This window comes from Amia ocellicauda, chromosome 9, assembly GCF_036373705.1.
Source record: "Amia ocellicauda isolate fAmiCal2 chromosome 9, fAmiCal2.hap1, whole genome shotgun sequence".
Taxonomy (NCBI): Eukaryota; Metazoa; Chordata; class Actinopteri; order Amiiformes; family Amiidae; genus Amia; species Amia ocellicauda.
The window spans coordinates 42,746,694-42,762,979 of record NC_089858.1 but is presented as its reverse complement, the minus strand read 5'-3'; the positions used below and the strand labels follow the sequence as shown (position 1 = coordinate 42,762,979).

The 16,286-nt window shown below is 40.1% G+C and overlaps 1 protein-coding gene across 2 annotated transcripts in view; it reads right to left on the bottom strand.

Moving 5' to 3' along the window:
- inpp5l (inositol polyphosphate-5-phosphatase L) overlaps positions 1 to 16,286 on the bottom strand; it is an 86,902-nt gene that overhangs the window by 51,730 nt on the left and 18,886 nt on the right. For both annotated transcript variants that reach the window (XM_066714549.1, XM_066714550.1), the window contains exons 3-4: positions 15,254 to 15,354; positions 13,937 to 14,024 (exon numbers count right to left, since the gene is read on the bottom strand). In XM_066714549.1, coding sequence (XP_066570646.1) covers positions 13,937 to 14,024; positions 15,254 to 15,354 — 189 coding nt within the window. The remainder of the gene's footprint in view (positions 1 to 13,936; positions 14,025 to 15,253; positions 15,355 to 16,286) is intronic.

Sequence of the window (16,286 nt, the reverse complement as noted above, 5' to 3'; positions counted from 1 at the left end):
AGATCATTAACAAGATCCTCCCGTGTAGTTCTGGGCTGATTCCTCACCGTTCTCATGATCATTGAAAATCCACGAGGTGAGATCTTGCATGGAGCCCCAGACCAAGGGAGACTGACAGTTATTTTGTGTTTCTTCCATTTGCGAATAATAGCACCAACTGTTGTCACCTTCTCACCAAGTTGCTTGGCAATGGTCTTGTAGCCCATTCCAGCCTTGTGTAGGTCTACAGTCTTGTCCCTGACATCCTTGGTCTTGGCCATGGTGGAGAGTTTGGAATCTGATTGATTGATTGCTTCTGTGGACAGGTGTCTTTTATACAGGTAACAGGCTGAGATTAGGAGCACTCCCTTTAAGAGAGTCTCAGCTCGTTACCTGTATAAAAGACACCTGGGAGCCAGAAATCTTGTTGATTGATAGGGGATCAAATACTTATTTCCCTCATTAACATGCAAATCAATTTATAACTTTTTTGAAATGCGTTTTTCTGGATTTTTTTGCTGTTATTCTGTCTCTCACTGTTAAAATACACCTACCATTAAAATTATAGACTGATCATTTCTTTGTCAGTGGGCAAACATACAAAATCAGCAGGGGATCAAATACTTTTTTCCCCCACTGTATGTATATATATATATATATATATATATATATATATATTAAGCAAAGGGTTGAAAAAAACATAGTACGCACATTTATGTATGAAAAATGTTTTACTTAAATACAAATTAGGACCATCCCCTACTTATAAACCTTACATATAAGATATATAAACCGTACATTCAGTGCTCAATGGCATTTTTTGAGCACTGCATGCCATTAGTTGCAATACACTGAATTACTAAATAAATACATACAAATTCTCCTTTTCCAAAAGTTCTCATCATGCTTTTGATTTGAATTCCCTATTCAATCTTTCTGCATCAAATGATACAATAATAAATATATACACTGGCAGTTTTAAGTCTACAAATGAACGAAAGTCAGTTTTGTTCTGGAGATAATATTGTGCAGTCATTTTTGATTTCTGCAGAATTGGAATCAGATATAAATAAGCAGAAGTGTGAATTTAATCATTTATATGCTAATGGAAAGATTAGTTATTTTTAAGTTTTGTTTGTTTTTTGTTTTTAGTATTTTTATTAGTTCTGTGAAGATATTTGCAAATTGGGGTATCAGGAGAAACAATAGAAATTCAACATTTTGTATAAATGTGTGATTTCTCTGTACAGCATATCCAACGACATTTTTATATCTGCTTCAGAAATACTAACATCCACAACTTCAGAACGAAACCTCTCTCACTCTCTCTCTCTATCTCTCTCTCACACACACACACACAGGCCTTTCTCTCTCCTTCCAGCCCTCCTGTTTGCCACCCCCCCCAACACACTCTCTCGTCAAGCCCTGACAAGCCCTGACAATTTTTAATGTACTAACTGCCTGCTTCACTGATCTGATTAATCGGGCCCTCTAAGATCAATAACAACAGAAAATTAAAACAATTTAAAAGGGATTAAGCAGTTGAGCTGCTGTCTCCTGCCGCAGCCAGAGGCAGAAGAAAAATCAGCCAGGTGTCGAGAGGGTCTCAGGCGTGACGCTACGCTGCCCCCCGCTATGAAATATCTCCCCCTAAAGAGCCGATTAATCTTCCCTGAAAAGTGATCCTCGTTTAATAGGACAGAACTGTCCTCTTGACAAGCCCGGGATGGGCCGATATTAGAGAGGGGCCGACCAGCACTGTGAAGACTGACCACAGGCAGGGCAGTCTTAAAGAAACCAAGCACAACAGTTTGGTTGTGTGGGACCTACGGTTAGGCGGTATACCAGTACAGTCATTGGTAATGGCATTTTTCTCATTACAGGATGTTATTTCAGTTTTATACTTTATAAAGAACACATCCTCTCAAACATTTAATCAAACTTTTAAATTGATTTCATTAACCTACATAAATAACCATTATGAGACCACTGATATATAACACACTAGTATAAAGACCAAGGGTTTTCAATTATTTGAAAAAAAAATACAATAAATATGCCCCTTTAAAGGGGAACTCCACCAAAAATACATACAGGTTATTCTATAAGTAGAAACATATTCTGTGGAGTGAGTTTTTAATCTCTAGCTCATTCTATATACCAGAAATCGGAGATCGAAAAATTCTCCAAAGGGTAATCAGTTTTAGCATTCCGCTGCAGCCTATACATCCGTGCCTGGAATAAAATAATCATGTAAAATAATAGCGACAGTTCTGGGTGGTGAAATAATCTTTTTATGACTATAAACCAATGGATCTTTCGTAAATTAAAGGGTGATCTAACTTGCATAAAATGTTATTTTGTTAATGATTTTCGTGACTTTTCTGATTTTCTCCACTGACTTCCAGCAAAGAAGTTCCAGAGTTAGCACCCCTGTGACGCCATGGCATATTTTTCAATCTCTGATTTCTGGTACATAGAATGAGCTGGACATGAAAAACTTACTCCACAGAATATGTTTCCAAATTATGGATTTTCGGTGGAGTTCCCCTTTCAATACAAAGTAGCATTTTTAAATGCTAAAGCTTTCAAAAGTAATTTAATGTTTCTTTAGAAATACAGGAAGAAACTGAAGCCTCTCATTGTGTTACAAATATATATATTTTAGTATTGGGACTGAAGAGCCTACAAACATAAAAATATAAGAAAATTAACCATGGAGAGGAGGCCATTTGAGTCATCATGCTCATTGAACAGCCAGTAACTTAATAACCTGTGTATTTGTCAAAGTTCCTAAGTAGTGCAGAGTTTGGTCTGTGTGGATAAGGGTGGTTTATTAGTCTATTTTCCCATTGAAGGTATTGAATTCAAATTTAAAATATATAATTTACAGGTATGTTGGTTTCTCATCTCTAGAAACATATTCTATACATTCTCAAGCTCCTCATTTAAATATGGACGTTTCCTGACTTACACAAAGATTAGGTCCCAGCTGTATGTAAGTCAGTTTTTACGTAGGTCGGAAACACACTACAGGATGTTAGGGTATATTGTCAAAAGTATAGAATTTAAAACAAGGGCAGTAATGTTAAGACTGTACAATGCACTAGTTAGACCTCATCTGGAATTCTGTGTACAGTTCTGGGCTCCACACTTCAAGAAAGATATTGCTGCTCTAGAGGCAGTTCAGAGGAGAGCAACCAGACTTATTCCAGGTTTGAAGCGAATGTCCTACTCGGAGAGACTGAGGTAACTGAGCTTTTTCATACTGGAACAGAGCAGACTACATGGGAACTTGATTCAAGTCTTCAAAATCATGAAAGGCATCAAAAGGCATCAACCACATCAAACCAGAGGAGCTTTTCCAGATCAGCAGGGACACACTTTCTTATGTTCTTATGTACATGCTCTTTATTAGAGGTTGACTGATAGTGGATTTTCAAAACTGATACCGATAACAATAATTAGGGTGGGGGGAAAGCAGATTTATTTTTCTTTATCAATACAATCATAGAAGCACTGCCCAAGGGGGAGGGGTTTTCAGCACGCGCACTGGAACATATTGAAGACATTTGTCTATCAAAGCCGCCATTGGCCCTTGTGCCCGTCACTCACACAGGACCCTTCCACTTCCTGTTTGTATAAAAGGTGATGTCTGCACAAAGACTTCCTCTTTTTGCCGGGAGATTAAACTCCCGCGCAACCTTGCAAACCTTGTGCAGTGCTTCTTTTCTCAGATAACTACGGTTGCATACGCAACCTATCATTATCTTTCGAGTTAGAAGCACAGCCCAAGGGGGAGGGGTTACAGGATAACCAAACCGTCGCAAGGGAGAAGGCAGCGTGCTGGTAAGAAAGCTTGCCCCAAGACGTACCTACTAGGAACTGTACCAACTCTATGATAGAAGCCACAGGGGCCCCTTGGGGCCACATCTGGGCTGCCCAGACGCAAAGACTGCAGTCACGATGAACTGGTAAGAAATAACTAATGGTGTATCCAGAACTTGTGCCCCTCTCATTGTGCCTACCATGAAGCCTAGTAATAGCGGCCTCCTGCTCTACTAGCAGGGCTAGGAGCGGGGCCAATACCGAGACCACACCATGTGCTAACCAGACTGGATAGCCACTGCTGGATAGTTCAATTACATAATGTAACTACATACACCAGAAAAGCCAGGAGCCAGTGCCTGATAAGCTACTGAGGCTCAACTGAAGCCAACACCAGATTCCCAATAGAAGGAACCAGGCCCGTGACATCTAGCTTGTAGAACCGAACAAAGGCGTGCGGTTAGACCCAACTCGCAGCCACACAGAAGTCTGCCAGTTGGGCGTCTTGAAAAAGGGCCCATAACATGTCAACACCTCGAGTCAAGTGGGCCACCAGGTGTTCAGGCACTGGGGCTATGTGGTAATGGTGTCCACGATCCAGTGCGAGATGCGCTGCTTTGAAGGCGCCTAGCCCCGCGTCCATGCTCCGTAGGACACAAACAATTGGTCCGAGCGCTGAATGTCCTTAGTGCAGTCCAAATAGCACCTGAGAGCCTGCACCAGGCACAACAGGTATAGCCTACTCTCCTCCTTCAAAGAGAAGGGAGGAGGATGGAAAGCCATCAACTCAATATGCCTGTTGATATGGAAAGGAGACAACACTTTCGGGAGGAACGCAAGATTGGGCCAAAGCAAAACCCTGGAACTATCTCCCGCGAAATGGACACAAGAAGGTGAACTCGCATTTTGCCGACATGATTGCCAACAAAAACGTCGTTTTCAGTGACACTAATCTGAGGTCAACTGACTGCAAGGGCTCAAACGGGGCCTTGGAAAACACGTCAAGCACTACATCAAGGCGCCACGCAGGCAGAGAAGGAACATGGATAGGCCTTTTAGAAACTGCGCCACCAAAAAATGACAGCCCAGAGGCTCGCCATCAATCCTAACATGACATGTGGAGATGGCAGCCAAATAAACCTTGAGTGTGGACGGGGCCCTGGTCCAACACCTATATGGGAATTAACTGGGTCATGAGACTCCTGACACCAAGGTTGAAAAGTCCGCCAACGGTAGAAGTACAGCGATCTTGTAGAGGGAGCTCTCGCCGACTGAATAATAGCAACTACCGCTTCTCACAGACCCCAAAGCCATCAGGTGATCCCGCTCAGGGGCCAGGCCCAGAGCTGGAGCAGGACCAGGTTGGGATGCCACAGTGTGCCCTGCACCTGGAACAGCAAGTCTGCCCATAGGGGAAGCTGCCAAGGCTCTCCGGCCAAGAGGGAAAATAGGTCCGCAAACCACAGTCTGAGGGGCCAGCGAGGCACTACCAGCAGAACTGTCACTCATTCTTGCCTGATCTTCTCTAGAACCACTGGGAGAAGAGGGAATGGTGGAAATGCGTAGAGGAGACAGCGAGGTCATGTGTGGGCTATTGCGTCGATCTCAAGGGTCCCTGACTGATCCCAAACGGAGAACCATAGGGGACATTGTGTGGACTCAGCCACCTCTGCCCCGCCTTAGCGGCTCCAAAGCTTTTGAATCACCAGTGGGTGGAGGTGCCATTCTGACACCACGGGCCCTCCCCGAGAGACGAGGTCCGCCGCTGTGTTGGAGATGCCCGGGAGGTGGGCTGCTCTGATGGAGCGCAGCAGAGGCTGCATCCATAGAAGCAGACGACGCACTAGCTGATATAGTGTGTGCAACCGGAGACCTCCCTGCCTGTTGATGTAGGCAACCACCACTGTGTTGTCTGTCCGCACTAAAACATGACTGCCCCGGAAGGGCCAGCATGAAGTGACGGGGACCGAGGAGCACAGCTTGTAATTCCAGAGTGTTGAAATGGAGGGCCCTGACGGGTGCCATCCAACTGCCCCGGACTCCCTGTCCATTGCAGACAGCTCCCCAACCCTACTTGGAGGCATCTGTTGTCAAAACCACTCAGTGGCACACCGAGGGTTAAATTCGAAGGGCTCTGCCACCAACGGAGCGCCTTCCAGCACATTTGAGTGACTGTCACTCGACGTGCTCTGTCACGGAAAGGATGAATCCCATGGGACCCAAACCACCAGGGGGCTGAGAGGGAGGGTTTGGGACGCAGCCGCAAGAAGGCCCAGCAGCCTCTGGCAAAGGGACACCCTGACGCGGGCTCTCAACCTGAAAAGAGAGAGACATGCGTTTATGGAGGGCCTGGAACTGTAGGGAGTAGCCAACTGTTATTATTGGAGGTGCCAATTGGAGAGTTGCTGGGGGGTGTATGGGTAGGCCAGAGGCTGCTGGAATGCTTCAGGGCCGCGGCGCAGGACGTGGCGGGGGTGGGGGTCTGCTGCATGTCCTCTTGCCGCGTCTCCACTGGCAACAACACAGTGGGGGAGGGGCACTATACACACCTTACTTCTGGATCGAAAAACCAGGCAACTTTTGTGGCAACAACACGGGAGGTCCTGAGGTGTAACACCAAGCAACGCCGAAGTGCGCCGAACAAAGCACTGCAAGCGCCGTGCGGGCAGTACAAGCCTAGTCGCACCACGTGTGCCGGGGAGGGGTACCGGGGACACTGGGCGCCGCACTGTTCGGAATCCAGAGGGCTCACGGTAGAAAAACCACCAGCCGAAGTGGGGCTTAACACACCAGATGAGTGAGCGCAGCAGAGCTCAATCCAGTAAACTGGAAGAGCGAGACCTCCTACAGCCACAGGAGTGTAGTGTGGGTGCAAGCCGGCGGAGGAGCCCCTCTTGCGGACGAGGTCTCTTACGACCGGTCTCGGCTATTACTGCCGCTGCGTGGGCTCTTGCTGTGGAGGAAAAAGTCCTGTGGACAAAAATCAAAACAGCGAACTAGCCTGAATAATAATAATAATAATAATATTAATATTAAACGACTAGTAGTCATGTGAAAGCCAAGATGAACCGAGTCGCCGACTGACTTCCGTGGCGCAGACAGAACAAAACAGCGTGGCTAATTTAAATCAAATTAAAATAGCACAACAACGCACAACTGTAGCAGATCGGTGGGTGTATGGTACCATTTGTACTACCAGACAGTCAAAAAACGTATTTTCTGGTTTTTATTCACAAACACAGATGCTCTCACCTGTCTTGCTGAAACAAGGAGAAGGGCAAAAAGAGTAAGTCTTTGTGCTTATGTCACCTTTTATACAAACAGGAAGTGGAAGGGCCCTGTTTGAGTGATGGGCACAAGGGCCAATGGCAGCTTTGATAGACAGATAGATAGATGTCTTCGATATGTTCCAGCACGCACGCTGAAAACCCCTCCCCCTTGGGCAGTGCTTCTAACTCGAAAAATAACCGGGAGCATGCGAAACTTAAAATGAAACAAAGGTCCTTGTAACGGGGGGCAGCTTTGACACTGAGGGGTATGGTAGCGCTTGTACTTCACTCTGAATTGCTGAATTACTGCCACAGCAATCATACCTCTTAAAAGAACCTGTTTATCCTCATTTTATTTTTCCTAATGTTTCAATGACTAAATATAACTATATTACAGCCTATTGTAACCCTGCCTACTTCTAAACACACACACACAGACTCCTCAAACACACACTTGCCCATACACCAATCTTAATCAATCACCCCATGCGAGGTTTAATAAAAATTTATTGACTTACAAGTGATTTTTTATCAAAACACCATTTGTACGAGGGAGTGCTGAGACCCCTTCCCCCAATGCACTGCTCTGGCTCCCGAACAGTAAGCCGCTGATGTGCAGCCGAAGGGGAAACAAATTGAAAATCAATGCTGGCGGCACAGGAAAAATGAAAATGAGAGGGAGAGCTGGGGCTGGTTCCTAAGAGTCCCCCTGCATGGAAGTGGGTAAACACCATCCAAGCTGTCCAGCACTCTTCACTCACTTTATTTATTGTTTACAAATGAAGAAAATCAATACTTTTAATCTAGAGTTAAATTTATTAACTTTGCCCCCCCACTCCTCAAACACATACACATAACACCCCATGCTTTCTGCAAGAGATGCATTGACTCCCAGTCCAAAATCCACACAGAGATTAATGAGATCACTTAACCTTTACTGTGGTAAGGGTTAGAGTCATGTCAGTCTAAAAATCAGGCTATCCTACTGCATCTGGAGCTGCACTTAAAGTAACATATAAACTCTGTGTACTGACAACCAAGGTGAGAATAGTTTACTAACAATCACCTTAAAACCTCTCCCAGAAAGGTCAGTCCCCATGATGTTGTTAAAACATATTAATAAAATGTTGAAAATATTAAAATCATACATTAAATTATACAATATTTTCATATCAGTACATTATGCCTTACTTACAACAGAATCAAACCAGATAATATAATAGAACAGAAGCCATGAACTTCCCAGATAAAAGCTATGCATTTGTTTCTTCCATTGTTATTGCAGATGTGATGAGGAGTACTGCGCCTCCAAGAAGTGAAGCAAGAACAACATCAACAGTGACACACACAGGAGCGATTGCACCGTGGATCTACTGCCAATAAGTGAAGCAGAAACAACAGCAACACACAAAAGGGGAGTACTGCTAATATGCCTTTTTCTAAAACCATGTATTGTTTGTCGTGCAGCATGTTTACCATGGTTAGATACGCCAACTATAATGATAATTTACATGCAAAAAATGCATATTTAATAAAGAGTTGGCGGAACAAGTACACATGTTGGAGGAGCACGTAGATACTCTCAGAAACATAAAAGAGGCCAAAAATTGGCTATGTCTGCACAAACCTGGATTCGTCCTCTAATTCTCCTTGCTCCGCTGTACCTAGAAAGAGGCTCACGCCGGTGGCTCCACAGTCACAGAGCAGGATCGCTGGGTCTCGATAAAAAGTGGCTCTAGAAGCACGTAATCAAAAGCTAGAGCTCCGGCGCACAAGTCTCCCATTCAGACCGCAAACAGATTTGAACTCCTCAGCAGCACATCTGCTGAAAAGGTGATCAGTATTGGAGATTCCATAGTTAGATATATAAAGATTGTGTCAAAAGCAGTAGCCATAAAATGCCTCTCAGGAGCCAGAGTTTCAGACATTGGGGCTAAATTAGAACAACTGCCCAGCAGTAAAGTTTCTACTCTGATTATTCACACTGGCACTAACGATATAAGACATAGACAATCAGAGATTTTAAAAAGAAAGTTTATATCGCTGTGCAAAAAAGCAATGCCAGAATATAATTGTCTCTGGCCCTCTACCAACATTACACAGAGGGGATGAGGCCTTTAGCAGGCTGTCCTCTCTAAACTTAATTTCACTTTTGTGAACAATTGGAATTGTTTTTAGGAAAGGCCTGGTTTATACAGAAGAGATGGGCTCCATCCCAACTGGAGAGGAGCCCTAATGTTATCTAATAATATAGCTTGTTGTTTAAAAACGTGACTCTTCAGAGCACCAGTCAGGCTGTAGCCTCGCAGTCCTCCACTGCAGTCTGTAACTCCCAGCAATAGCCTTAGCCCAATCCTCGATCCCTGCCTGGGGGCATCCAATAAACAAACATAGTCCTGAAATTAAATATAATACCAACAAAATGAATAGTTAAAACTATTTTTCCTAGGCTTGGATGCATTCCTTCCTCTCGGGGCCCTCACTTCAACAATCTAGTAAAATACTGTTTCATTGGTGTGAGTATTTTACATATCAATAATAAAAACAATCAATACAAATTTTAATACTCATGATTAAAATTTTTAAAAAACAATTCTTAAAATCACTTAAAATTTTTAAAATCTTAGTGATTTAACGAAAACAAAATACTAAACTTCAAATAAACAAGTGCACAAAACAACAAAACAAACGTGATTAAAGCAAACTGCTACCAACATAAAAGTCAAATACATTGAAAATAACTAAAAATGCACTGGACAAAATAAAAAACAATCTAGCAAAAGGTAAAAGTACACAACATTAATTACCTGCTCACACTACTTCTCCATTAGTAGAAGCCTCCCCTAATAACTTCTCTTACTGCCAGAAGGCCTGTACAACAGGCCGTGGTGGGTGCCTAGCCACCATCTACCGCACAGACCTACGCCTATCTACTAAGCCATTAAATAGCTTCACATACAGTGGGGGAAAAAAGTATTTGATCCCCTGCTGATTTTGTATGTTTGCCCACTGACAAAGAAATGATCGGTCTATAATTTTAATGGTAGGTGTATTTTAACAGTGAGAGACAGAATAACAACAAAAAAATCCACAAAAACGCATTTCAAAAAAGTTATACATTGATTTGCATGTTAATGAGGGAAATAAGTATTTGACCCCTTCGACTTAGTACTTGGTGGCAAAACCCTTGTTGGCAATCACAGAGGTCAGACATCAAATACTTATTTCCCTCATTAACATGCAAATCAATTTATAACTTTTTTGAAATGTGTTTTTCTGGATTTTTTTGCTGTTATTCTGTCTCTCACTGTTAAAATACACCTACCATTAAAATTATAGACTGATCATTTCTTTGTCAGTGGGCAAACATACAAAATCAGCAGGGGATCAAATACTTTTTTCCCTCACTGTATATTGAAATTCACCAGGTAGAATTTAGGCTTTATACTCCTCTTCAGCTTATAGCTGTTTATAGGCCACCAGTCCCCTTTTAAATTTTTTTGACCGAATTCAGTGATCTCTTATCTAAATTACATACACCATGATAAACTCAGTATTTTGGGGGACTTTAACATACATACTGAAATTAAAGAGGACCCCTGTTTCCTGTCCCGATGGGAGTCTGAAGGCTTTACTCAGCATGTGTCAGGACCCACACATCATCACAATCACACGCTAGATCTAGTTGGGGTAGAAATTAATAACTTAATATCACCCCAAAACCAGATGATTTCTGACCACTGCCTTATTACATTTGAGCTGCTTGGAGTATCAACAGACACACAGGAGAGGAACATAAAATTTCATTGCCAAAATTCTACTGATATTAATAAATGTACAACTCTGTTGCCTACTGCTAGCTTTATAAAAACAGGATCTGTAGACGAAATATGAAATAACTTCAACAATACGCTAAACACAGCTTTAGATACAGTAGCTCCATTAAGGACAAGGTTAATTAAACCAACAAAACACTCACCATGATTTAACAAGCTCACTCGCTCACTTAAAACAGAATGCCATAGATATGAACGTTAATGAAAAACTACAGAATTAGAGGTCTTCCACATGGCATGGAATGACAGTATAATAAGATACATGTAGGCCCCATCCTCTGCTAGGTCTGCCTATTACTATAATTTAATAGATATGCATAAGAATAATCCACGCTTTCTTTTTAACACAATAGCGACACCTACTAATTAGCAGGTAAAGCCTTCAGAGGTCATCCCTCCCATTATCACCTGCAAAGTCAACGGCATTAGAAAACAGATAGAATTGGAAACATACACAAATACTATAGCCGATGCATGCAGTCCATCACAGTCCCTGCCTAACTTTGTTTCGTTTAACACAGTATATCAACAATAATCAGTCTCCTTAATTACTAAAATGAAAACTAGACTGCGCACTAGACCATATACACACTAAATTGCTAAAGCAATCTTAGCCATTAATTATTCACCTAATACACAATATTATTAATGCCCCTTTATCCTCATGATCTGTTCCTGAATCCTTTAAAATAGCTGTGATAACAGAAAAAAAATAATCCAGTGCTGACCCTAATTCACTTAAACACTACTGACCTATTTCAAACCTTCCCTTCCTTTCTAAGGTTCTAAAGAAAGTAGTCACACACCAATTGCAAGCTTTTTAAACTAATAATCAAAAACATGGATACCAAGTAATTTTTTTATGCTAGTGTTATGGCACGGGCATGTATGGTTGACAAGGGAACTGGTTCCCTTGTATTTATTGATGATGTGACTGCTGACAAAAGCAGCAGTATGAATTCTGAAGTGTTTAGGGCTATATTATCTGCTCAGATTCAGTCAAATGCTTCAAAACTCATTGGATGGCGGTTCACAGTGCGGAGCACATACTGCAAAAGCAACACAAGAATTTAAGGCGAAGAACTGTAATGTTCTGCAATGGTGAAGTCAATCACCTGACCTGAATCCAATTGATCATGCATTTCACTTGCTGAAGGCAAAACTGAAGGCAAAACACCCCAAGAACAAGCAGGAACTAAAGATAGCTACAGTACAGGCCTGGCAGAGCATCACCAGGGAAGAAACCCAGCATCTGGTGATGTCTATGGGTTCCAGACTTCAGGCAGTCATTGGCGTCAAAGGATTTGCAACCAAGTGTTGAAACTCACAATTTAATTCATGAATATGTTAGTTTGTCCAAATACGTTTGAGCCACTAAAATTAAGGGGGAACACGTATAAAAATGGGTGTAACTACCCTCAAATTAAAGATGAAAGTCTACACTTAAAGCACACCTTCATTGTTTCCTTTCAAATCCATTGTGGTGGTGTACAGAGCCAAAATTATGACAATTGTGTCACTGTCCAAATATCTATGGACCTAACTGTATATATGTAATGGTAATAAAAATATAAAGGTTTTTAGTTGTGGCATCAGGTGTTCTGATAATGGATTATAGATTCTACAGAAAGCAATATAAATATTTATGATGTGAAATTAATAAACACAAAGTTTAAAATAAATTCTGATTGTATTCATTTTCATATACGTGCCATAGAAAGGCAAAATATTTGAATTAATGCTCTCTGTTAATTAGCAGAAAAATCATGATATGCAAAGAAAGCAATTTTGACAAACATATCACAATGGAAAGTCACAGTACTCCAGAACTAAAATAACACAACTTATCAGCCACACCTGTTCACAGCTATTGCACAAAACTCTAGTCACCACCCTTTCTTAGCTTATGAACACCCACTATGAGGTTCAGATTTGTTTTTGTTTTAAACTAAACAAATAAATACCTTTTAATGTATGGTGGTACAAATTGAAATTGTTTAGTACGTGAAAGTGTGTGTATCTTTTCCTTCATCATGGTGTTCTTTGAATACACACATACCAAACTAAATAACTCAGAACATTACATATACATAAATAAAACACATTACTAAATAATCACAGACATTATTATAACTATAGTAGTATTTTATGAATGATAATCCCTTTTAATATTAACAGTTATTGCATCAGTATAGTCTTTTACACCTCAAACTAATAGCTCCAATATCAGTATATATCATATATCACTATATATTCTTCATTAAATAATACATATATACAGATATATATGTATTTATGGGTGAAGACATATTGACATAGTGATAGAATTTTGTGTATATGGCATTTAATTTTATGAAAGAGTAAAGACAATTTTAGAAATGAAATGTGGGAGAGTGTAGAATTCTAATTATAGCTGTTGGTATAGTGTTCAGTAGCAGTACTTATAATTAAGTAATATTAAGATATTTTAAAAACATATATGTATTTTTCTAGAGAAAGTATAAATTGTTAAAAAATACATTATTAAAGAAAATACCTGCACTTATTTCAATCTGTTTGATGTTACTTCGGGATAAGCTAATTGACATTAAGACATTACTCAGAAGTTAAATAAGTTGTATTTATGATTCTTCTACCTCATTTGTGCTTTCTAATGGAATACTATAAATTACTTTCAGCTATAAACATGGAAAAATATACAGATATCCCCTTTAAATATCAGAGCTCCACCTAGTGGACAGAGACTGAAATTGAACCTTGACCTACAGAGCAATTTCCTGAGCTAGCTCAAGACTCCATCTGGTGGAGACAACAAACTCAGTATTATTTAAGCAAGTATTCAAATCTACTCTCCTAAGAACAAGATACCATTATAACTCACAAATCAGTCAACAAAGGACAAAATAACTTTTTGTAAATTCAACAACAAGTTTAAAAATGAATCCCTAATTTCAATTTGTAAAATATCTGTGTCTATATTTATGTTTTATTTACCCTGTCTGCAGATGGAAGAGGAAGACTCACCGTGAAAGTTTCTACAGCCTTGAAGTTGCTGTCCACATAGATACAAACCCGATCAAACTCCCTCATCTCCTCGCTGGACTCTATGTTCCTGTAAAGGAATCATTGGGTAGGCAGGAATCAGTACTGAAAGGCCAGCCTCCTTTTATAAATCCAGTCTCTCAACCTCTCTGCAGGTTAAACATAGTATGCATCATCGTAAGCCTGGCTTATTTTTGACAATAATTTCAGATGTCCCTTCCTGCTTGTAAAGCTATATTTAGCATTGTTAATACATTATTACTGTGTATTGCTCTGAATCTGAATCATCCAACTGCAGTTTAGAGTTGTTGTTTTTTTAGCACTTTTCCATCATTTGTTTCAGAAATATAGAGCTAAATGTGTGTTTTATTATGACATTAAAGAAACAGAATTATGTTCAGTCTGTCCTCAACTTCCTTATTATTCATTGCTCTCTGAAGCCTGCCTAAACACCAATTAATGATGCACAGATACAGGTGATAATAATAAGAATAAAAAGAATTTAGTGTAATTCAATTGCTATGCCCTTAATGTCCCTGCAGCCACTCACTATAGTAATCAAATTCACAATTATGAAATCAACATATACAAAATTAGAAAAATAAAAACTAATTATGATGAGTATAAAGGGTAATACATATATTGATGCATTAAAAGAAAAGACCGAAGAGTCCTAAACATGGAGTAAAAGACATCAGAATCAAAAAGCAATTTATTTAGTAAATGCACAGAACCAGGATTGATAGACCATTATTCTGCATGCCTGAAAAAATAAAGGGAGGGGATCAGATATTTGATCTCTATTCTAAGCAAAGTATTTAATTGCATTTAAATGAAAAACCTTTAACTATTTGCATTTCACTTGGTATTTGCATATTCTGAACTACAATTATTTGCATTAGTATTTAAAACCATAGACAATTTACAAGAAAATAAAAAAGGATGACACACATTCATGTTTTAATCTAAATGTGCTATAACAAAAATAATGGCAGAACACTGAGATCATTAACAGTGGGAAATTCCAATTTCCAAGAATAACGGAATTTGCACATTTTGAGAAAAAAATACAAATTGGACATCATGCTGTCATTACAACATTGGACTGTATGAAATGTGGTCACTGGTTGGTATCACAGTACTGTTTTTTGTTAAATACCAGGAAAAAACAAAGGTGAATATTAACTAATACAAGAGGTTGAGGTGACCACCTGGCTGCATAATCGCAGGATACACAGGTGGTCACCCTACCTGTGAAAGATGTGTATACATTTGGTCCGATCCCCTAGCAGGTCCTACCAGAAGAAGTTTTCTGCATGGCCCATGTTCAGCATGTAGTCCTTCCCTCCCACTTCCTGGAAATGCAGGGCAACAAAGCGAGGCTTGTAGGTGTGAACAGTCTGCAGACATACAAGGAAAGGACACTACCGTATTTAGAAAATCCATCATCATCCCCATTACCTGCTTTCTACTCATACTCAAGAGGTCTAAAAATGTGTGTGAGTTACGGTGACATTATTCACTTGATAGAGTATTTCCCAGCCCTGTGTTAGGGGATGGGGATGGGATGGCAAGCTTATCACTCATTTGGGCATGGATTGGGCATTTGAAGTTGTGCCTGAGATGGTACTTCCAATCCAACAAATACATTTATGCCAAGCTACTATTATTTTAAGAGAAGTACATTTAGCAACCAGCAGATCATAACATATATATCCTTCAATAAGAAGAGCTATCCTTCAATTCCATAAACTTGTATGGCTTCTGCTACACAGAAAGGATCAACCCTTTCTTTGCTTGCAGTAATACAGTATGAATCAATTTGCAGGCCTTCATGGATTAAGGGAGGGGAGACATAAGACATTAATCTTAGAACAATGCAACCAATCTTCAAAGAAATCAAATACATCTATTATAATAAAATAAAACTCAAGATCAAACAATCAACAACACCAACACTGCAACACTATAATTTAATATAACAAAAGTCAGTGGTAATATTTTTTATAAATTATAAGTAACTATATGCCACCATCTAGTGGTTTCTTTATAAATTGTATATGAAGTTGATGAAAAGGAAAAGTGCATTAGCAGGGTTACAGATTTACACAAGAATAATGTCTATATAGGCTACAGTGAGCAATGGACAACAATGGTCAGCACAGCTAAATATATGTTAACAATATAATTACTATAATTTATCACAGTCCTCCATTTTAATAAGAATGTGAACTTATTTTGGGAGACAGAAGAAATTGAGCATTATTATATAAATTGATCACTTTAAAACAACCCAAAATACTCCCTGAGTATAGTTAAGGTGAAATATCCT